We start from the raw sequence: 25,391 nt of genomic DNA on the forward strand, positions 1-25,391 counted from the left end.
CCACTCCTCCATACAGACCTTCTCCAGATCCTTCAGGTTTTCGGCTGTCGCTGGGCAATACGGACTTTCAGCTCCCTCCAAAGATTTTCTATTGGGTTCAGGTCTGGAGACTGGCTAGGCCACTCCAGGACCTTGAGATGCTTCTTACGTAGCCACTCCTTAGTTGACTTGGCTGTGTGTTTCGGGTCGTTGTCATGCTGGAAGTCCCAGTCACGACCCATCTCCCATTACTCCTCTGGATCATCCAGATGGTCATTGGCAAACTTCAGACGGGCCTGGACATGCGCTGGCTTGAACAGGGGGACCTTGCGGGCGCTGCAGGATTTTAATCCATGGCGGCGTAGTGTGTTACTAATGGTTTTCTTTGAGACTGTGGTCCCAGCTCTCTTCAGGTCATTGACCAGGTCCTGCCGTGTAGTTCTGGGCTGATCCCTCACCTTCCTCATGATCATTGATGCCCCACGAGGTGAGATCTTGCATGGAGCCCCAGACCGAGGGTGATTGACCGTCATCTTGAACTTCTTCCATTTTCTAATAATTGCGCCAACAGTTGTTGCCTTCTCACCAAGCTGCTTGCCTATTGTCCTGTAGCCCATCCCAGCCTTGTGCAGGTCTACAATTTTATCCCTGATGTCCTTACACAGCTCTCTGGTCTTGGCCATTGTGGAGAGGTTGGAGTCTGTTTGATTGAGTGTGTGGACAGGTGTCTTTTATACAGGTAACGAGTTCAAACAGGTGCAGTTAATACAGGTAATGAGTGGAGAACAGGAGGGCTTCTTAAAGAAAAATTAACAGGTCTGTGAGAGCCGGAATTCTTACTGGTTGGTAGGTGATCAAATAGTTATGTCATGCAATAAAATGCAAATTAATTACTTAAAAATCATACAATGTGATTTTCTGGATTTTTGTTTTAGATTCCGTCTCTCACAGTTGAAGTGTACCTATGATAAAAATTACAGACCTCTACATGCTTTGTAAGTAGGAAAACCTGCAAAATTGGCAGTGTATCAAATACTTGTTCTCTCCACTGTACATGTTATTCAATCATTGCATCCACGCTGCTCGTGGGCGTCATCGAGCGTCTTTATAGCCAGGCGCTAAAATAGAACTTGGTTCTATTTGTGACGATTGACGCGCTGCAAGTCCCTCTTCTCCCATCTCCTCATAGTTTTTTAGGAGCATTTACCCACGTGGGTGATTGAAAGATGAACTGAGGTCCACACTCCAGTCCAGTTGCTGGTGGTAGCGCACCTTAAAGTTGGTTGGCAACCGCCATATAAAGTCCAAAGAAGAAGAAGCCTGAAGGAAGAGAGATTACTTGAAACAAACTTGGTTTACCCTTTTATCTGTGGATTAATTGTCGGAGTAGAGGACCTTGTGCATTTCAGGTAAAATAACAACCCAATGTTTTAAACCCAGGACAAATTATTTAGCGCTAGCTTGCTAAATTACCATACATGTTTAATGCTTTTCGACCTGTCCCCAAATTAATATAGTTGGTTCAGAGTTCGTTTTGATATTTCAACCTGCATGTCCTGATCGCGTCTGATGTGGGTGGACAAAATCACCATCATGCACGAGCCGTCTTGTCAGCGTGTTATGCAGTTTTACAATGTGATATTTTCAGAAACGCCACGTTAGAAAGGAATACCTACACATACTGACCAGCTCATGTTATAGACAGAAGCATGCTACATGGCAGACCATTCCAATCTCATCTCTTGGCATGTCCAGCTCACTTATTATCTCAGCCAATCATGGCTAACGGGAAGCTTGCTGTCTTTTTTCCGTGGCTAAACCAACTACGCTCGTAATTTAACAATTGTATTCGTATTTACAGATGGCATACAAGTTTGTTATTAAGGCACATGAAAGATCACATGTTCCAGAAGGCATTTCTGCCCAAAAACGCATTTTGAAATCAAAAAAGGAGGTTTGCTTTCAAATGGCGCTCCTGTGAAGTAGTGACGCACAACATACGTTTCCTGAACCAAGTCACAATTGAATTTACCACAGGTGGACTCCAATCAAGTTTTAGAAACATCTCAAGGATGATCAATGGAAACAGGATGCACCTGAGCTGAATTTCGAGTCTCATAGCAAAGGGTCTTAATACTTATGTAAATAATCTGCATGAACGTGCCTTAGGCATGCTGCAAGGAGGCATGAGGATTGCAGATGTGGCCAGGGCAATAAATTGCAATGTCCGTACTGTGAGACACCTAAGACAGCGCTACAGGGAGACAGGACAGACAGCTGATCGTCCTCGCAGTGGCAGACCACGTGTAACAACACCTGCACAGGATTGGTACATCCGAACATCACACCTGCGGGACAGGTACAGGATGGCAACAACAACTGCCCGAGTTACACCAGGAACGCACAATCCCGCCATCAGTGCTCAGACTGTCCGCAATAGGCTGAGAGAGGCTGGACTGAGGGCTTGTAGGCCTGTTGTAAGGCAGGTCCTCACCAGACATCAACGGCAACGTCGCCTATGGGTACAAACCCACCGTCGCTGGACCAGACAGGACTGGCAAAAAGTGCTCTTCACTAACGAGTTGCGGTTTTGTCTCACCAGGGGTGATGGTCGGATTTGCGTTTATCTTCGAAGGAATGAGCGTTACACAGAGGCCTGTACTCTGGAGCGGGATTGATTTGGAGGTGGAAGGTCCGTCATAGTCTGGGGCGGTGTGTCACAGAATCATCGGACTGAGCTTGTTGTCATTGCAGGCAATCTCAACGCTGTGCGTTACAGGGAAGACATCCTCCTCCCTCATGTGGTACCCTTCCTGCAGGCTCATCCTGACATGACCCTCCAGCTAGACAATGCCACCAGCCATACTGCTCGTTCTGTGCGTGATTTCCTGCAAGACAGGAATGTCAGTGTTCTGTCATGGCCAGCGAAGGGCCCGGATCTCAATCCCATTGAGCACGTCTGGGACCTGTTGGATCGGAGGGTGAGGGCTAGGGCCACTCCCCCCAGAAATGTCCGGAACTTGCAGGTGCCTTGGTGGAAGAGTGGGGTAACATCTCACAGCAAGAACTGGCAAATCTGGTGCAGTCCATGAGGAGGTGATGCACTGCAGTACTTAATGCAGCTGGTGGCCACACCAGATACTGACTGTTACTTTTGATTTTGAACCCCCCTTTGTTCAGGGACAAATTATTCAATTTCTGTTAGTCACATGTCTGTGGAACTTGTTCAGTTTACGTCTCAGTTGTTTAATCTTGTTATGTTCACACATATATTTACAAATGTTAAGTTCGCTGAAAATAAACGCAGTTAACAGTGAGAGAACGTTTCTTTTTTTGCTGAGTTTATAAGGAAATCACTCAACTGAAATAAATTCATTAGGCCCTAATCCATGGATTTCACATGACTGGGAATACAGATATATATCTGTTGGTCACAGACACTAAAAAATAGGGGTGTGGATCAGAACCAGTCAGTATCTGGTGTGCCACCATTTGCCTCATGCACCTCATTCGCATAGAGTTGATCAGGCTGTTGATTGTGACCTGTGGAATGTTGTCCCACTCCTCTTCAATGGCTGTGTGAAATTGCTGGATATTGGCGGGAACTGGAACAAGCTGTCGCACACGTCGATCCATAGCATCCCAAACATGCTCAATGGGTGACATGTCTGGTGAGTATGCAGGCCTCTTAAATGGCATTGGAGGCAGTTTATGGTAGAGAAATTAGCATTACATTATCTGGCAACAACTCTGGTGGACATTCCTGCAGTCAGCATGCCAATTGCACGCTCCCTCAAAACTTGAGACATCTGTGGCATTGTCTTGTGTGACAAAACTGCACATTTTAGAGTGACCTTTTATTGTCCCCAGCACAAGGTGCACCTGTGTAATGATCATGCTGTTTAATCAGCTTCTTGATATGCTACACCTGTGAGGTGAGATGGATTATCTTGGAAAAGGAGAAATGCTCACTAACAGGGCTGTAAACACATGTGCATAACATTTTAGAGAAATAAGCTTTTTGTGCGTATGGAACATTTCTGGCATCTTTTATTTCAGCTCATGAAACATAGGACCACCACTTTCAAGTCTTCTGCAATAGATGAAGCCTTTGAGACCTATCCTTCTATACTACAATGAGGCCAATCCATTCTAAACAGTCTATGGGCCTATCATTGTATGGATAATTAATATTGAACACAATCAATACATATTGCCACTTTTTAAAGCACATTCACTCACATTCAGATATTAAAAACACACACAGACATCCAGAAAATGAGTACTTTAAACCATGTCAAGAGTTTATTTGACAGTATTTCAGAATATCTTTCAGTAAACAAGTTTATTGTTATTTTTTAGCAAAATGTAATATATCCATACTGTCACATTTCATAAAAACAGTTGTCCACTTCGGTATTTGAAACTACAGTATCAATAGTACAGTAAACCATATTTTGTAGGAATTCAGCTGTACATGGTGTATAATACATGGTTAACACGTATACTGAGCTTAATGAGGGATTCATGAACGTGCCATCCTTCACACAGATTTATCATTAGTCACACAGATTTATCATTAGTCATCTTTTTTTCTGTATACAAAATCACTCACAGCAGGCAGGCAAGGGAAAGCCTCCACGGACACACAGAGGGCTGAGCGATATTGTCCGCGTTCCTAGCTGACTACATTGAAGACGAATGCCAGATCTCACAACCACTCGAACAGTGTTTAACATATCAGCTAACCACACAGCCGAATGCAGTCGATGATGTGGCACACAACCATTGGTTGATGCATGTAGTCTATCTGGAACGCAACCAGTATCAATTTGTTCACCTTTGAACTTTTTTATTTTACCATAGAAATGATATGTTTATCGTCTTGACTGGAACACTGCACTCAGTCTAGTGAATCTGCATTGAGAGAAACCATCTTATAGAGGAATGAACACGTGTTTTCGGACAAGAACAGCATCTGTGCCAGTATGAGCATCAGAAGTTTCATCCTCTCTGCAACACATGCAACTTACCCCTCAAAATTCAAATACTATTACCAAAGAAGAGATATATGGGTTCTGATTTTGTGAATTTCCAAATGCCTATAAAGATGGCAGGAGCTCCCAACATTGGTTCTGAAATTAATCAGTGCTTGCAGGATTGCACTCCAAAAGAACACACACTCGTGTTTGGCCTCTTGTGGCTTTTGATGATAAAATAACAACAGTCAACTTGGGGCAACAGGAATCGAAGTATGCTCCAGGATGACATTTTTCCCTAGGTACCGATCAAAGATCAGCTTCCCATCCACCAATCCTGACATAAAATGCAAAACTGACCCAGGAATCAGTGTCTAGGGGCCTCTCTCTATGAAGGCCATTCACTTGGACCTTCATGCTACAGTACAGGCCAGGGCAATATAGTTTAGATTAGAGATAGATCTTGAAATTAGAATTATGATTGAGAAATAGATTGAGAAATATAATTTGACCTGTTGGCACCAAAAGCTATAAGACTGCAAATATGAGTATTATTATTTGGTGCCAACATGAAGGACTCTGAATTTCTACGACTAGCCTCTTCTACAGGTGACACATAATCCCAATAGGAAAGCCCAAAATGCACTGTACTCTGAAACAATTCATTTACGCACCCATAATATGATGACAAAGTAAGTTGGCTAAAGAAGTCAGACTTTTTATGATTCTTCTGCATATGATTATTCACGTTTTCAAGTACTGGTGACAAATGATGCATTCCGATTCTTGCATTGATTGTAATGGTGTGTAAAATACTTTTTTGAATGTTGTACTGATTATGATGAGCTAATGCAAAGCTATTTGCCGGCTATGTGTGGTGCCATGTTTGTTGATATTATAGAATGCATTCTGGTTGTCACGTAAGCGTCTGTCAGACCAAAGATGTTATAACAAGGGATAGTTCACTCGACTGATTTATGGCAGGTAGCTTAGTGGTTAAGAGCGTTGTGCCAGTAACCGAAAGGTCGCTGGTTCTAATCCCCGAGCCAACTAGATGAAAAATCTGTCGATGTGCCCTTGAGCAAGGCACTTAACCCTAATTGCTCATGTAAGTCGCTCTGGATAAGAGCGTCTGCTAAATGACGTAAATGTAAATGTTGTAAAAATGGTGCTTTCAAGACAACTGTGAACTCTGAAAAATACTAGGTAAAATCATGACGTCAATGATCTTCAGGTCGGAAAGTCTGAGCTCTAGAAAGAGGCTTGAGTTCCCGAGTTGGAATTTCGAGTTGGATGACCGTTCAAAGCGATTTTTCCCAGTCGGAGCTCGTTTTTTCCCAAGTTGCCAGTTGTCTTGAACGCATTGAAGTCGGAAGTCGTAGATTTCCCAATTCCCAGTTGTTTTGAACGCGGCATCAGATTGTAACTTTGGTACCTCAGGGTTGCCAGCTCAGACCCCCCTTTCCAGGGGTTTTATTTTTTTTAGCATATAAACTTCTCTTGTGTTTGCCCCCATTTATTGATAAATCCCCCATCATAGTAATATTTCCTGCATCATATCCCCCCCACAATACCTTCCCCCATTTCTACCCCCTATGAACTTGAAACCCCCCCCCCCCCCCCCCACACAAATAAAATGAACCCCTCTACAAACCCCCCTAAAATGGTTTCATCCCTGTTTAGCTTTCACGCTACAGTTAGGCTAGGCAGTAGGCTTGTATTTGGTGTGATGATCTGTGAGGTGAAAACATTTGATTTGCTTTGTGATTTGTCAAAAACGGTAAACGACTTGTCAAGTCATGTGCTCCGGTTCTTGTATACACTGTAACAAGTACATCAATGATTTGTAATATGCTGAAAAGTGGCTTAACTAAGTTCATATTTTTCAGGCAATGAGCGCAGCCATCTTTGTCTTTGTTTATTTGCGTTTTATAGTGAATGACATTCTGGGATTAAGGATTTTTCGCCAAGTCAAACATAAACAAACATGGCTGCCATCATAAAGCTGCTGTTAGCTTAGCTGACACTAATTTATTTTATAAACAACATTACATTAGTCTCTTGTGCTCACCAGAGATGTGGTACATTGTAAACTAGTCTAGCTGTTAGGTCGCTAATTTATGTTTTATTTTTTGTCAGCGCAACCTGTTATTTAGACTGGTTTATGGAATGAGTTTGGCTGTGGATATGTTCCGTGTGATGCTTGGATGATGAAGTTCGCATTTATCTTTTACAATAAAAGGTTAAATTGAGGAATTAAGTTTAAGAACTTTATTTTCCATCAGAACAAAAAAATATTTAGATGCTGTTCAGACAACAATGCTGTTTAGACGCGTTTGTTGCGTCATACGTTCTGTTGCTACTGTTCCAATCAGATATTTGAGATCATACGCTGCAGGGACCCCTCAGCAATGATCACAAATACGTGATCATACGCGTCAAAGGGTTAACACTTGCAAGCTCCATGACAGAAATACCCAACTGTTAGCTACCTCCAGTGATTATGTTTATCTATTTGTTTGCGATGTTTTGTGTAAAACAACTGTTGAAGGGTGTATAGATTTTTGTAAAACATTTGAATTTGTGTCCTTCAAAATGTATGGAATTTCTATAAAAAAAGTGTTTTTTTATATCCTAAAACCTCCTAAAAAATTCTACTTCTAGGAGATTTTAGTCCTTGTTTGATGATGTCATGGTGATTCACCACCATGCACAAGAACACTGCATCACTCTGTAGTTCCGTGTCAGCTGACTCCACACAAAGTCTTTGATATGTAGTAATAATAAGACGAGGCCATGGCAATTTGAATATTAAAATACGCTCCCAATATCTGACTTTCTTTTCTTCATTACAATGTACAGTTGAAGTCGGAAGTTTACATACACTTAGGTTGGAGTCATTAAAACTTGTTTTTCAACCACTCCACACATTTCTTGTTAACAAACTATTGTTTTGGCAAGTCGGTAAGGACATCTACTTTGTGCATGACACAAGTAATTTTTCCAACAATTGTTTACAGACAGATTATTTCACTTATAATTCACTGTATCACAATTCCAGCAGGTCAGAAGTTTACATACACTAAGTTGACTGTGCCTTTAAACAGCTTGGAAACTTCGAGAAAATGATGCCATGGCTTTAGAAGGTTCTGATAGGCTAATTGACATTAATTTGAGTCAATTGGAGATGTACCAGTGGATGTATTTCAAGGCCTACCTTCAAACTCAGTGCCTCTTTGCTTGACACCATGGGAAAATCAAAAGAAATCAGCCAAGACCTCAGAAAAATAATTGTAGACCTCCACAAGTCTGGTTCATCCTTGGGAGCAATTTCAAAACTCCTGAAGGTACCACGTTCATCTGTACAAACAATAGTAAGCAAGTATAAACACCATGGGACCACGCAGCCGTCATACCGCTCAGGAAGGAGACGTGTTCTGTCTCCTAGAGATGAACATACTTTGGTGCAAATCAATCCCGGAACAACAGCAAAGGACATGTACAAAAGTATCTATATCCACAGTAAAACAAGTCCTATATTGACATAACCTGAAAGGCCGCTCAGCAAGGAAGAAGCTACTGCTCCAAAACCGCCATAAAAAAGCCAGAACACGGTTTGCAACTGCACATCGGGACAAAGATCATACTTTTTGGAGAAATGTCCTCTTGTCTGATGAAACAAAATTAGAACTGTTTGGCCATAAGGACCATCGTTATGTTTGGAGGAAAAAGGGGGTTGCTTGCAAGCCGAAGAACACCATCCCAACCGTGAAGCAAGGGGGTGGCAGCATCATGCTGTGGGGGTGCTTTGCTGCAGGAGGGACTGGTGCACTTCACAAAATAGATGGCATCATGAGGAAGGAAAATTATGTGGATATATTGAAGCAACATCTCAAGACATCAGTCAGGAAGTTAAAGCTTGGTCGCAAATGGGTCTTCCAAATGGACAATGACCCCAAGCATACTTCCAAAGTTGTGGCAAAATGGCTTAAAGACAACAAAGTCAAGGTATTGGAGTGGCCATTACAAAGCCCTGAACTCAATCCTATAGAACATTTGTGGGCAGAACTGAAAAAGCGTGTGTGAGCAAGGAGGCCTACAAACCTGACTCAGTTAAACCAGCTGGGTCAGGAGGAATGGGCCAAAATTCACCCAACTTATTGTGGGAAGCTTGGGAAGGCTACCCGAAACGTTTGACCCAAGTTAAACAATTTAAAGGCTATGCTACCAAATACTAATTGAGTGTATGAAAACTTCTGACCCACTGGGAATGTGATGAAATAAATACAAGCTGAAATAAATAATTCTCTGACATTTCACATTCTTAAAATAAAGTGGTGATCCTAACTGACCTAAGACAGGGCATTTTTACTAGGATTAAATGTCAGGAATTGTGAAAAACTGAGTTTAAATGTATTTGACTAAGGTGTATGTAAACTTCCGACTTCAACTGTATCTAACTACAACAACACCTCAAAGGCATGTTTTTTTTTTTTTTATGTAAATTTTTTTTCTTCACATTTGTACATTTACAGTATATATGATATATCGGTAGGCATTTTTGATATTTAACATATTTCTCATCAACAGAGCTGTCTCTCATGTTTGTGCCAGATTACCAAAAAACGGTAACTGTAATCAGTTACGTTACCAGCACAAATATTGTAATCAGATTACAGATACTTTTGAAAAACTAGTTAGGAAAGGATGTTTGCGAGAAAAAACAAACATTAGTACACTTTTCGGTTTTCTCAATGACATTCAATTCAGCATTGGAAAAAAAGGCGCAAGTTCATGTTTATTCCACCCGAATGAGTCGGAGACCACTATGATGATACACCAAATGCGTTTGATGGATCCTTTTTGTCTTCTTCTAATGCCTCTTAAGGGGAAAGTAATCAAAAAGTATCAGAAAATAATCAGATTACATTACTGAGTTTGGGTAATCCAAACGTTACGTTACTGATTACAATATTGGACAGGTAACTAGTAACTGTAACGGAGTACATTTAGAAAGTAACCTAGCCAACCCTGGTTAGTGCCATGTCCAAAACCATTTCACGTTTCAGGAGGATTTTAAATGAAAGCCCCCCCCTCCGTCTCCCTCAGTTCTGTATTCTTATCATTCTTTCCATTCCAAAGAAAGTTAAATGATAGGCAAACCACCTTAATATTTCGCTCTCTGTTTAGATAAGTGTTTTCCCATCTGCTGTTGAAACTGACCATCCATTTTGGTCTGATATGGTTGAATGGTTAAACTAGGAACATGTCGAAAGCTCACCTTGGCCCAGACCCAAAAAGCCCCAGTGGGATCGTAGCCATGGGATTTGTATCATCGGGTTTCAAAACCAATGCACTAAGTAGAGTGAGTCCTCTTTATGTTTACACACACAACAGCTGTAATATATCCTTCAGTTTTTAAGGTGGTGGGTTGTAATCATCTTGAAAGAGGGAACAACAAGATGTCAGAGAGAGAGAGAGAGAGCGCGAGAGAGAGAGAGATCACTCTTGCATCTGATGGTGTGAGTGGTGGGTTGGATTTGGGATCCTATGAAGAGCCAGCCAGTCCAACCTGGTCAGAAGTTGTCTGATCCAGTGAAAACCAGTCTGATCCAGATCCGTCCTACGTGCTGACAGTGGAGGTCCAGGACCTCAGGGTGTCAAGCAGCCTGTCTGCCCCAGGTGGGTTCCAGGGCCCTGGGGAGGTGACTGCACTCCTGCCTGCAGGGGGCCGTCCATGCTCTGAGGGGGGTAGCAGAGCTCACCGTCGCCAGGGAGCCCTTCCTCATCCCTGGGCTGCAGACCTCTCAGCTCAGGCCCCTCCTGGAGGTTTACGCATCCCTCCCCACGATCTCCACTGCCTCCGTTCAGACTCACACTCAGGTAGGAAGAGTCCCAGGGCCATGTGGCAGTGTTCGGAGCCTGCGTGGGTGGGTGTGTGTGTGCACTCTCTCCCCACCAGGGGCGCCGGTGCTGCTGTTCTCCATCCTCTCTGCGGACCTCCCTCTGAGAGCTTTGGGGGGACGTGGCGGAGGCTGGGGCTTTTGGGGTCCCCCCTCCACCTCCCCAGGCCCCCTGTGGGGTTTCCTTCTCCCGGACGGTGCACTTGGATTGGGACCTGCCACCTGTAGCCCCTCTCGTGGAGCTGGGGTCTGGAGCCTGGGCTGCCGAACGTGGTGTGGCCTCTAGAGAGAGCTGGTGGAGGGAGTCTAGGGTGGAGGCTGGATGGGATGAGAGAGATCAGGTGGGTGGCTGCTGGGGATCAAGGGTCACTTCCTGCAGGGCAGAGAGGGCTGGAGGAAGGGCATCCCAGGGGGAGGCACCGCCTACTGAGAGAGGATGACACCCAGTCAGAGACACACACTACAGGTTGATACGCAATGACACGTACACACACATACACACACACACAGACAGACATAAGTATGCATGCACACACACACACACACACACATGCATACACATACGGCTGTAAAGCTGACCCATAATAGTCTCCCTCTGTATAATCGCTTTCCCTATGGGCAGATAGTGGCAGGATAGAGGAAAGAAGGATGAGAGGAATGATGTCAACGAAGAATTATGTCAATATTATTATCTCTCTATCATCTCCTCATGTATCCACACCCAGATCCTTGTTCACACACAGCTACACTGTCATCCCCAGGACAGTCAGGACTATATACAGAGATGTGGCCAGTTTATTAGGTACACCCATCTAGTACCGGGTCGGATCCCCCTTTGCCTCCAGAACAGCCTGAATTCTTCGGAGCATGGAAGTGTTGCTCAATTGGTATCAAGGGACCTAATGTGTGCCAAGAAAACATTCCCCACACCATTACACCACCGCCACCAGCCTGTACCATTGACACCAGGCAGGATGGGGCCATGGACGCATGCTGCTTACATGCTTACTACAACGGGCACGGGCATGCGTCATCCTGCGCCATCGCGCGCATGTCGATTTTGTCCATCCACACCAGACGCGATCAGGACACGCAGGTTGAAATATCAAAACACTATATTAATTTGGGGACAGGTCGAAACACATGAAACATTCATGGACATTTAGCTAGCATGCTATTGCTAGCTAATTGGTCCTGGGATATAAACATTGGGTTGTTATTTTACCTGAAATGCACTGGTCCTTTTTTTCCTGGATCTTGGTAGAATTTTGACCCATTTTGAGTCACACAAAATCGTGTGTTCTCTACTTTGACAATTAATCCACAGATAAAAGGGGAAACTTAGTTTGTTTCTAGTAATCTCTCCTCCTTCAGTCTTCTTCTTCTTCTTCTTCTTCTTCTTCTTCTTCTTCTTCTTCTTCTTCTTCTTCTTCTTCTTCTTCTTCTGTGGACTTTATATGGCGGGTGGCAACCAACTTTAAGGTGCATAACCATCACCAACTAGACTGGAGTGTGGACCTCAGTTCAGTTTTCAATCACCCACGTGGCTATAATCACCAACGTGTTTACCTGGTGCCGATGAAGATGGCTGCCTCGCGACTAGCTCTTAGGAAACTTTGCGGTATTTTGTTTTTTTATGTATTATTTTTTACATTTTTAGCTCAGAAAGTGTTTCGTATCATTACAAAAACAAAAAAACAAATGGATATCAGAGCGGCGGTAACTAACCAGCATTACGACCAGGAATACGACTTTCCCAAAGCAGATCCTTTGTTTGCTCTCCCCAGGGCAATTGAACTGATTCCAGCGGCTGATCCAAAACATCACCGGCGGAGGAGAGGCACTCGGAGCGGCCTGCTGGTTCGACTTAGGAAGTGTGCACACCACCCACCGGTTCCAAGTATACTACTCGCTAATGTTCAGTCTCTGGTTAACAAGGTCGCCGAGATCCGGGCAAGGTTTCTTTCCAGAGAGACATCAAGGCCTGTAACATACTTTCACTGAAACATGGCTCTCTGGGGATATTCTGTCAAAATCGGTCCAGCCAGATGGGTTCTCAGTTCATCGCGCAGACAGAAGGGCGGAGGTGTGTGTTTCATAATTAACGACTCATGGTGTAATTGTAGTAACATTAAGGAACTCAAGTCCTTTTCTTCACCCGACCTAGAATAGCTCACAATCAAATGCCGACCATATTATCTCCCAAGATAATTTTCTTCGGTTATAAGTCACGGCCGTGTATATCCCCACTCAAGCCGATACCACGACGACCCTCAAAGAACTTCACTGGACTTTATGCAAACTGGAAACCACATATCCTGAGGCTGCATTTATTGTAGCCGGGGATTTTAACAAAGCAAATTTGAGGACTAGACTGCCGAAGTTCTTTCAACATATCGACTGTTGTACTCGCACTGCTAAAATCCTCAACCATTGCTATTAGAACTTCCGGAATGGTTATAAGGCCCTCCCCCGCCCTACTTTCGGCAAATCTGACCACGACTCCATTTTCCTCCTCCCTTCCTATAGGCAGAAACTCAAACAGGAAGTACCATGCTAAGGACTATTCATCGCTAGTCTGACCAATCGGAATCCACGCTTCAAGATTGTTTTGATCACGTGGACTGGGATATGTTCCGGTTAGCTTGCGAAAATAATTTAGACGAATACACTGAAGTGACTGAGTTTATCAGGAAGTGTATAGGTGATGTTGTGCCCACTGTGACTATTAAAACCTACCCTAACCAGAAACCGTGGATAGATGGCAGCATTCGCGCAAAACTGAAAGCGCGAACCACCGTATTTAACCATGGCAAGGTGACTGGGAATATGGCAAAATACAAAAAGTGTAGCTACTCACTCCGCAAGGCAATTAAACTGGCAAAACATCAGTATAGAGACAAAGTGGAGTCGCAATTCAATGGCTCAGACACGAGACATCTGTGGCAGGGTCTACAGACAATCACGGACTACAAAAAGAAAACCGGCCACGTCACCGACACCAACGTCTAGCTTCCAGACAAGCTAAACACCTTCTTAACCCGCTTTGAGGATAACACAGTGCCACCGACGAGGCCCACTACCAAGGACTGTGGCCTCTCCTTCTCCATGGCCGACGTGAGTAAGACATTTAAGCATGTTAACCCCCGCAAGGCTGCCGGCACAGACGGCATCCCTAGCCGCGTCCTCAAAGCATGCGCAGACCAGCTGGCTGGTGTGTTTACGGACATATTCAATCTCTCCCTTTCCCAGTCTGCTGTTCCCACATGCTTCAATATGGCCACCATTGTTTCTGTACCCAAGAAAGCAAAGGTAACTGAACTAAATGACTATTGCCCCGTAGCACTCACCTCTGTCATCATGAAGTGCTTTGAGAGACTAGTCAAGGATCATATCACATCTACCTTACCTGTCACCCTAGACCCACTTCAATTTGCTTACCGCCCCAATAGATCTACAGACGATGCAATCGCCATCACACTGCACACTGCCCTATCCCATCTGGACAAGAGGAATACCAATGTAAGAATGCTGTTCATTGACTATAGCTCAGCATTCAACACCATAGTACCCTCCAAGCTCATCATTAAGCTTGAGGCCCTGGGTCTGAACCCCGCCCCATGCAATTGGGTCCTGGACTTCCTGTTCACTGCCTGTTCACTGCCTATTCACCCCGCTATCATCTAGAAGGCGAGGTCAGTACAGGTGCATCATAGCTGGGACAGAGAGAATGAAAAACAGCTTCTATCTCAAGGCCATCAGACTGTTAAATAGCCATCACTAGCACATTAGAGGCTGCTGCTGCCTATTGAAATCACTGGCCACTTTAAGAAATGGAACACTAGTCACTTTAATAATGTTTACATATCTTACACTACTCATCTCATATGTATATACTGTATTCTATTCTATAATATTCTACTGTATCTTAGTCCATGCCGCTCTGTCATTGCTTGTTCATATATGTATATATTCTTAAATTCCATTTCTTACTAGATTTGGGTGTATTGGGTATATGTAGTGAAATTGTTAGATATTACTTGTTAGATATTACTGCACTGTCGGAGCTAGAAGCACAAGCATTTCGCTACACCCAGAATAACATCTGCTAAACACGTGTATGTGACAAATACAATTTTATTTGATTTTATTTGATATATATGCTCCTAAAAACCAATGAAGAGATGGGAGAGGCTGGACTTGCAGCACGACAAGAGTCAAAAATAGAACCAAGTTCTATTTTAGCGCCTGGCTACGCAGACACTCGTTGACGTGCACGTAACGCGAGCGGTGTGTTCAGCATGTTACGCCAAATCCTGTCTCTGCCATTAGCATGACGCAACAGGAAATGGGATTTTTCAGACCAAGAGATACTCTGCCACTCCTCAATTGTCCAGGGTTGGTGATCGCGTACACACTGGAGCTAGTTGTTCTTGTTTTTAGCTGATAGGAGTGGAACCCGATGTGGTCGTCTGCTGCAATAGCCCATCAGTGACAAGGTCATTCTGCACACCACTGTTGTACTGCACCGTTATTTGCTTGTTTGTGGCCCACCTGTTAGCTTACACAATTTTTGCCATTCTCATTCAACCTCTCATCAACAAGCTGTTTTCGCCGACAGGACTGCCGTTGACTGGATGTTTTTTGTTTGTCGCACCATTCTTGGTAAACCCTAGACACTGCCGTGCGTGAAAAGCACAGGAAGTTTCTGAGATACTGGAACCGGCGCACCTGGCACCGACGATCATTCCACGCTCAAAGTCGCATAGGTCATTTGTTTTGCCCATTCCGTAACTGAAAGCATTGATGCCTGTCTGCCTGCTTTATATAGCAAGCCACGGCCACGTGACTCACTGTCTGTAGGAGCTAACCATTTTTGTGAACAAGATGGTGCACCTAATAAACTGGACACTGAGTGTATATATATCATTATGGATGTGTTCTAAATGGCACCCTATTCCCTATACAGTGCACTACTTTTGACTAGGGCCCATTTAGGGTGCAAATTGGGACGCACTCTGTGTGTGACAAGATCGGTCTGTGACTGAAGAGGTGTGTGTGCGTGTGCGTGAGTGTGTGTGAGGATAGCCCTGGCCAACACTGAAAGCAGTTTCACTTTACTGAGGGTGCACTTCATTGCATACTCTACTGTGGTGCAGTTCCTCATCAGACTTGATTGCTTTTTCTACTGACAGCACCACAACCAAACACAAGCTTGATTGTCTCAACACATAAACAGATATTACCATACACACGCACTGACACAGAGGCACGCAGTGACGCACATACACATGCACACATGTAGGATATACACACACACCAGCAATCACACACGCTATCACACACACACTTGCACGCATGCACACACACACACACTCATTCACACAAACACAAGCACAGATTTAAATGAGAATCAGAATGGAGAGAAAGACATGCAGCTTTTCACGAACCGTATCTTTAGAGTGGCCCATTAGGAAGAAATAGGGGGAGCTTAGCATGTCACCTTTCATGCACATGGAGAGGTTGGAAGGTACCATTCCTAAGGGAAGTGGAGTAAAAGCCTATACCAATCATTAGAGTTAAAGCAAAGGTGTTAAAAACAGACATGTTCACTAGTGTTAGCTCAAAAAGGACCGTTTGATAAGCAGAAAGCATCATCAGAAGCATCTCAGATGTTGTTTCAATGTCGGGTTATGGAAGCAGATTGAATTAGCTAAAGCTTGTTTTGTGTCAGGTAAGCTGTCTTTCAGGTTCCACAGAGCAGTAGCAGTAAGAGTAGGTAGGTATGAAACATTTCATGTATTATCTGATGTTTATAGCACACATGGTTGTAACATTTGCAGTGGTCTGCATTAGTGTGTATGAGAGAGAAGCTGTGATTACACCTAGCATTAACATGTGGTTGTCATCATCCTTCAAGATGATCCAATCACTATCTGATCGAGATTAGTAGCGTATACACATGATAGTAAAATGTGTATCTTATTTGCCCACTGAGTCTGCATTGTAACCAGATTCACTGGTCTCTTCCTGTATGCAAATTATTTCTACCTGCCTTGGACCTCCCCTTATGACACAAGCTGTATATATCAACAGAAAACAGCACACTTTTATAGTCAATAATTTTATACTCTCATCATTACAGCTACTTTTGTTATCCAACATTTTAAGACTGGGCATAATACTGTCCCGATAACCTTGACCTGTCCACAGGTGGAAAATTAGACTTACACATTATACCTTGCCATACACTTGTCATCCACTGCTCTCTTCTGCTGCGACTCGATCATAGTCTGTCCCATGCATACCTAACACAATTGTTGTTCAGTTTAAATTATATAATGCTAGTAGCTATATCAGTCTATCAACCCTTGATGAGTGAAAGAAACTGAATAATCACTAATCAATGATTTGGAGGAAACCAAACCACAGTCCTTCTTCAGGAAGTCAAATTTTTTACCTTTGGTAAAAGTGTTTAGGCCTATACTTAATTAGAATCTGATGCCCGTAATATAATGCAATCCTTTTCGATTTTATTTTATTATATTATATTCTGTGAATCTTTGAACATTTTCCAGACATATCGCTAGCAATAAATTGCAGAAGATGTCCAAACTGATAAGTAAAGGCGTATAGTTTTCTGTAAGCATGAGCGAGGCCACTGTCCAATTTAGTGTACAATACGAAGGACTCTTTAGGCTACTTTTATGTGGCATCAGTCCACAGTGTCAGTAGGCACTTGGTTTCTAATGAAGAACATGATCTTAATTCTAGAGGAATTGTTAAGTTACTGTTGTCCATAATTAGGCTACTACCTCAACTGGCCGGTGTGATTTTTTTTTTAGAGGGTGGAACAACCGTGACATTGGCATAATGTATTTGCTTTCGTTGTCAGGATCTGTTTACACTTCAAGGATATCCATACAATATGTTTATTTGACTACCTCCAGAGGTGGTCACGAAGATCTAATCACAATCAGTTCACAATGCATCTTTTGATTGTCTACACCTGTCGACAAATGTGGGCACAATCAGAAAGTGAACAAGATCAGGACAACGGACGCATGTTAGAACCAGGTATAAACGGGGCTAGAGAGAGAGAGAGAGAGAGCGAAAGAGAAACAGAGAGAAAGTGAGCGATGATGAATTTAGACCCAACCAAACCATGAGAAAACAAAAAGATAATTACTTGACACATTAGAAAGAATTAACAAAATAACAGAGCAAACTAGAATGCTATTTGGCCCTAAACAGAGAGTAGACAGTGGCAAAATACCTGACCACTGTGACTGACCCAAAAATAAGGAAAGCTTTGACTATGAACAGACTGAGTGAGCTTAGCCTTGATATTGAGAGAGGCTGACGTAGGCAGACCTTACTCTCGAGAAGACAGGCTATGTGCACACTGCCCACAAAATGAGGAGGAAACTGAGCTGCACTTCCTAACCTCCTGCCAAATCTATGACCATATTAGAGACACATATGTGACTCATTTCAGGAAACTAGGCATATGTCGCGCGTCACTACTTCACAGGAGAGCCATTTGAACTGAAACTTTTATTTTATTTTTATCAAAATGCATTTTTGGCAGAAATGCCTTCTGGAACACGTGAACTTTCATGTGCCTTAATAACAAACTTGTATGCCATCTGTAAATACAAATAAAATTGTTAAATTACGAGTTGGGTTAGCCACAGAAAAGACAGGAACCTTCCCGCTAGCCATGATTGGCTGAGATAATGGATAGCTGGACATGCCGAGAGATGAGTTCCGATTGGTCTGCCGTGTAACGCGCTTCTGTCTATAACATGAGCTGGTCAGTATGTGTACATAATCCTTTCTAACAAGGCTTTTTTGAAAGATATCACGTAGTAAAACTGCAAAGGTGTTGCTCTCCACTTTCTTGAGGACCGAGTTTTGAAATCAGTGGAATCAACAGTGGAATTAGAGTATGATAGCTAAGGAGATGGAGAAAATTCTGGCGTTTGATTGCAAATATGCAGACAGAGTTGAAAAGTGAACACACAGAAAGCTGTTGTATAAAACACTTCTTCGGATTACATCTTCAAACTAAGGCAACCATGGCATCCGTGACAGAGAGGGAGAAGCGTCCATCCATGTATACGGGTAAGATAGTCTAGCTAGCTATATTTTCAGATATTACACGTTTTGTCAGAAAGTCATTTTCATTTCAAGTTAAAGCATACTGTTAGCTAGCTAGCTAGCTAAGTTTAGCTGGCTGGCTCGCTAGCTAACGTTAGGTTTAGGATCTGTGTAGTAATATTATTCGTATCTCAGAGCCATTGCTAGTTATAGCCTAATGTTAACTAGCTAGCTAATATTGAACCTGGTTGGTTAGCTACCTGCAGATTAATGCAGGGTAGTAATGTTATGAGTTGGGATTATGGTTCATTGTTTAGCTAGCTAGCTAGAACATGTCTAAACAAAAGACTCAACTATGCAAGTAACCATTTCAATAGAATGTTCATGATGTCACTTCGACAACTGTCGATAGACGTAGCTGGTAAATTCAGAATAACTGATGAATTTACGAACGCTCAACACCCGTTGAATATGGCCGGTGTCAGTAAACGTTGGAAAAAAAGCGTAATTAAATTGTTGCCAGCAGCATAGTTGCAGTCACCAACGTTCTGGATAACATAAAAACAGCCTAACCAGCTCTGCTAGGGCGAGTAAAATGGTCAGAGTGAGCTGTTCCCTCATTTGTGTCTGGAATTAGCTAGCAAGCTAGCCAACGTTATAGCCAGTTAGCTTGGGTGCTTGAGTGCTGTTGTTAGGTCAGAACGCTCGGATCAATCCTACTCCTTGGCCAGAGCGTCCAGTGTGCACTCTGAACGCTCCGAGAGTGAAACGCTTTGATCTGAGCGCACACTGGCACTCCAGATCAAATTTCCTCAACTGTAGTGTATGATATACAATTTTCTAGCTCCGAGTCTCTACTTTTATCCAATGTAAAAAAACACCATTTCAAATTTTGCTACATAAGACCGAATCTGTCACGTCTTCTGCTGAGGCTGCCTCCCCTCCTTGTTCGGGCAGGTTTCGGCGTTCGTCGTCACCGGCTTACTAGCCACTGCCGCTCCATTATTCATCCTTCCATTTGTCTTGTCTTGTCAATCACACACACCTGGTTCTTATCCCCTCATTAGTCCGTGTATAAGTGTTCCCTCTGCCCCCCCTGTCCTTGTGGGTGATTGTTTATTTGTGAGAGTAGTGTAGCTCGGTGGAGCTACTCATACCTTATTATTGCCGGGGTAGATATTTCCCCTGTGCCTGTTATTGTTGGAGCTATCGTTACCTTGTATTGCCAGGGTAGATTTTCCCCTGTGCCTGTTTTGCTTGTCGCTATCCAGCGCTATTTGTGTACGACTGAATAAACTCTGCATTCGGTGATTACCCTCCTGCAACTGACTCCTATCACACTCATCACAGATTCACCCACCCGCTATGGAGTCAGCGGGAGAAGAGTGCATGCCTGGAGTCGTGGCATGGTCCAGGAGCATTCCACAATGCTGGCCAGCTTGGGGGAAGTGATAGATCGGGTTCTTCAGGTCGTCCAATGCCTGGAGAGGAGAGGACTAGATCTGTCGAGACCAGCTGGCCAACCGGATCCAGCCACCTACACCCCAGCACCCGGAGGGATCCAGATATCCCGACCACGAGCGTTCGACGGGACGGCGGCGCTCTGCCAAGGATTCCTCCTCCAACTGGAGCTTTACTTCTCCAGCATCAGGCCGGCGCCATCGGAGCGGGAGAATGTGTCCGTCCTCGTTTGCTGCCTCTCGGGGAAAGCCCTGGAGTGGGCCAACGTGGTTTGGAACAAAGGAGGAGCCGCGTGTGAGGACTACGGGGAGTTGGCTTGCCTCTTTTGGGCGGTCTTCAATCACCCGCCCGAGGGTCGAGAGGCGGGCAAGCGGCTGGTCCACCTGAGGCAGGGGACGAGGACTGCGCAGGACTTCGCGTTGGAGTTTCGGACTCTGGCAGCGGGGTCCTGGTGGAACGTGCAGGCCCTGATCTACCATTTCCGGTGCCATCTGCGGGAGGAAGTCCGACAAGAGCTAGCCTGCCAGGACAACATGTTGTCTTTCACGAAACTGGTGGACATGGCCATCCGTTTGGACAACCTGCAGGCAGCCAGAGGACATCCTGGTAGGGGTCTGCCCATTTCCACCCCGGATGACTTGGATCAAGAGCTGATGGAGCTGGGTGGAGCCGCCATCCGAGAGAGTGGAGGACGACAGCGATAGTGCCACTCTGGTGGCACGAAGGGACAGTACACCACACGTCGTAGTAAACGCTCTTTTGGGCCTGGAGGCGGCAGGCAGGGCACTCTCGCATCACCCCAGGTATTGAACACCCACACTCATTCAGAGCTCTCTGCTGCGCACTGTACCCTACCTATCCACTTTCCCGATCACATGGCAGTTCCCCAGAGTAAGGCGCTAGTCGATTCAGGCGCGGCTGGGAACTTTACGGACAGGGCATTCTCACGCAGTCAAGGCATTTCATTGGTTCCCCTATCCATTCCACTCCCCATCAGCTCACTTGATAGTTGACCATTAGGGTCCGGGTTTGTAAAGGAAGTCCCTGTACCAGTCACCATGATCACCCAGGAGACTCATTGTGAGCAGGTAACTTTTTCGATTATTGAGTCTCCTGCTTTCACTGTGGTATTAGGTATCCCTTGGCTAGCACTCCACAACCCCACCTTCTCATGGCCGCAGAGGGTTCTCACGGGGTGGTAGCGAGAGCGTCAGGGTAGGTGTCTAGGTGTTTCCGTTGGTGCAACCACGGTGGAAAGTCCAGACGGTACCTCCACCGTACGCATTCCCCTGATCTGGCGCACACGTTTTCTAAGACACAGGCGACAAAATTACCACCTCATCGGGCAGGGGATTGCGCGATAAACCTTCGGGTAGACGTGTACCTCCCAGGAGTCATGTGTACCCCCTGTCGCAGGCTGAAACGGAGGTTATGGAAACATACATCACCGAGTCCCTGGGCCAGGGGTTTATACGTCCCTCCACTTCACCCACCTCCTCGAGATTCTTCTTTGTGAAGAAGAAAGACGGCGGTCTGCGCCCGTGCATTGATTATTGATCACTGAGCAAGGAGACTATAAGATTTAGTTATCCTCTCCCCCTCATTCCTTCAGTGATTGAGTCAATGCATGGGGTGCGCTTCTTCACCAAATTAGATCTCAGGAGTGCATACAACCTGGTGATTGTTCGGGAGGGTGATGAGTGGAAGACAGCATTCAGCACAACCACGGGGCATTATGAATACCTGGTGATGCCCTACGGTTTGATGAATGCTCCATCCGTCTTCCAGTCCATTGTGAACGAGGTGTTTCGGGATATGCTTTGTCGCGGTGTAGTGGTCTACATCGATGACATTCTGGTGTATTCCGCTACGCGCGCCGAGCATGTGTCCCTGGTTCGCAAAGTGCTGGCCCAACTGTTGGAAAATGACCTTCATGCCAAGGCAGAGAAGTGTATGTTTTTTCCAGCAGGCTGTCTCCTTCCTCAGATACCGCATTACCACCTCAGGTGTGGAGATGGAGGGAGATCGCATTTCAGCCATGCGTAATTGGCCGACTCCAACCACGGTTAAGGATGTGCAGCTCTTCCTTGGCTTCGCCAACTACTATCGGAGGTTTATCCGGGGCTTTGGCAAGATCACAGCTCCCATTACATCCCTGTTGAAGGGTGGGCCGTCCCGGCTCCGCTGGTCTGCTGAGGCTGACCTGGCCTTCAGCAAACTGCGGGGTCTGTTCACCTCAGCCCCGGTACTGGCCCACCCCCATCCATCACTACTGTTTGTAGTGGAGGTAGATGCGTCCGAGGTAGGGATAGGTGCTGTCCTATCCCAAAACTCAGGCACGCCACCCAAGCTCCGCCCCTGTGCCTTCTTCTCTAAGAAGCTCAGCCCGTCGGAGCAGAACTACAACGTTGGTGATCGGGAGCTGTTGGCTGTTGTCCAAGCTTTGACTGTGTGGAGGCATTGGCTTGAAGGGGTGAAACACCCTTTCCTCATCTGGACGGACCACCGTAACCTGGAGTACATCCAGGCAGCAAGGAGGCTGAATCCTCGCCAGGCCAGGTGGGACCTATTCTTCACCCGGTTTGATTTTACACTGTCATACATTCCGGGTACGAAGAACGTGAAGGCATACGCACTGTCCCGGCTGTATGACAAAGAGGAGAGGCCCAGAGACAACACCCCCATACTCCCGGCCACCTTCATTGTGGCGCCGGTAGTATGGGCGATGGACGCGGATATAGAGCAGGCATTACGCACAGATCCATCTCCACCTCAAGTGTCCAGCTGGGCTGCGGTATGTGCCTGCTCTTATCCCTGATCGTCTGATCTTCTGGGCACCCACGTCACCATCCTCTGGTCACCCAGGTATCAGTCGTACAGTGTGCTGTCTGATTGGAAAGTACTGGTGGCCTACCTTGGCTAAGGACGTGAGGGTGTACGTCTCCTCCTGCTCGGTGTGCGCCCAGAGTAAGGCACCTAGGCACCTCCCAGCGGGTAAGTTACAACCCTTACCAGTTCCACTACGACCATGGTCTCACCTAAGTGTTGATTTCCTTACTGATCTTCCCCTCTCCCAAGGTAACACCACCATCCTGGTCGTTGTGGACCGCTTTTCCAAGTCCTGCCTCCTCCTTCCTCTGCCCAGTCTCCCCACGGCCCTGCAGACTGCGGAGGACCTGTTTACTAACGTCTTCCGGCACTTCGGGGTGCCAGAGGATATAGTGTCCGACCGAGGTCCCCAGTTCACGTCCAAGGTTTGGAAGGTGTTCATGGAACGTCTGGGGGTCTCGGTCAGCCTGACCTCTGGGTTCCACTCCGAGTCAAATGGGCAGGTGGAACGGGTAAATCAGGATGTGGGTAGGTTCCTGCGGTCCTACTGCCAGGACCGGCCGGGGGAGTGGTCGGTGTTCTTGCCATGGGCAGAATATGCCCAGAACTCTCTCTGCCACTCCTCTACTAACCTAACGCCATTTCAATGTGTTTTAGGTTACCAACCGGTTCTGGCACCGTGGCACCAGAGCCAGACCGAGGCTCCTGCGGTGGATGACTGGTTTCGGCGCGCGAAGGAGACGTGGGACGCTGCCCACGTTCACCTCCAGCGCGCCGTGCATCGTCAGAAGGCCAACACTGACTGTCACCGCAGTGAGGCCCCGGTCTTCGTACCGGGGGATCTGGTCTGGCTCTCGACCCGGAATCTGCCCCTCCGCATGCCCTGCCGGAAGCTGAGCCTGCGAATTATAGGGCCGTTCAAAGTCCTGAGGAGAATCAACGAGGTCACTTATAGGTTATTACTTCCCCCTGATTACCGTATTAACCCCTCGTTTCATGTGTCTCTCCTCAGGCCGGTGATGGTTGGTCCGCTCCAGGAGTCTGAGGTGCGGGAGGTTCCTCCACCTCCTCTGGATATCGAGGGGACCCCGGCGTACTCTGTCCGTTCCATCCTGGATTCGAGGCGTCGGGTGGGGGGCCTTCAGTACCTCGTGGAGTGGGAGGGGTACGGTCCGGAGGAACGGTGCTGGGTCCCGGTGAGGGATATCCTCGATCCCTCCCTGTTGCGGGATTTCCACCGTCACCATCCGGCTCGCACTGCTCTGCATCCTCCTGGCCGTCCCCGAGGCCGGGGTCGGCGCGCTTCTGGAACCACTGCCGCTCCATTATTCATCATTCCATTTGTCTTGTCTTGTCAATCACACACAAACCTGGTTCTTATCCCCTCATTAGTCCGTGTATAAGTGTTCCCTATGCCCCCCTTGTCCTTGTGGGTGATTGTTTATATTTCGAGAGTAGTGTAGCTCGGTGGAGCTACTTGTACCTTATTATTGCCGGGGTAGATATTTCCCCTGTGCCTGTTTCGCTTGTCGCTATCCAGTGCTATTTATGTACGATGGAATAAACTCTGGATTCGGTGATTTACCCTCCTGCACCTGACTCCTTCTATCACACTCATCACAGAATCAAGCTGGTTCGGTCACATATTTCCCTCAGATTACACAGACCCACAAAGAATTCGAAAACAAATCCAATTTTGATTAACTCCCATATCTATTGGGTGAAATACCACAGTGTGCCATCACAGCAGCAATATGTGTGACCTGTTGTCACAAGAAAAGGGCAACCAGTGAAGAACAAACACCATTGTAAATACAACCCATATTTATGTTTATTTATTTACCCTTTTGTACTGCAACTATTTGCACATCGTTACAACACTGTATATAGCCATAATATCACATTTGAAATGTCTATATTCCTTTGGAACTTTTGTGAGTGTAATGTTTACTGTTCATTTTTTATTGTTTATTTCACTTTTGTTTATTATATATTTCACAAATGTAAACATATGTTTCCCATGCCAATAAAGCCCTTTGAATTGAATTGAAATTGAGAGAGAGAGAAAGAGAGAGAAACAGAGAAAGAGAGAGTGAGCGATGATGAAAGGGAACAAGAGAGAAATAAAAAAAAAACT

The 25,391-nt window shown here is 45.4% G+C and overlaps 1 protein-coding gene across 1 annotated transcript in view; it reads right to left on the reverse strand.

The window, feature by feature from the left end:
• Window positions 1-11,227: 11,227 nt before the first annotated feature.
• magi2b (membrane associated guanylate kinase, WW and PDZ domain containing 2b) overlaps window positions 11,228-25,391 on the reverse strand; it is a gene marked incomplete at its 3' end in the record, with an annotated part of 333,750 nt that continues 319,586 nt past the window's right edge. Inside the window, exons 22-23 of the mRNA XM_084171638.1 lie at window positions 16,312-16,400; window positions 11,228-11,284 (exon numbers count right to left, since the gene is read on the reverse strand). Of these exons, the coding sequence (XP_084027764.1) occupies window positions 11,228-11,284; window positions 16,312-16,400 (146 nt within the window). The remainder of the gene's footprint in view (window positions 11,285-16,311; window positions 16,401-25,391) is intronic.

This window comes from Coregonus lavaretus, assembly GCF_964263955.1.
Source record: "Coregonus lavaretus genome assembly, chromosome: 11".
Classification (NCBI taxonomy): Eukaryota; Metazoa; Chordata; class Actinopteri; order Salmoniformes; family Salmonidae; genus Coregonus; species Coregonus lavaretus.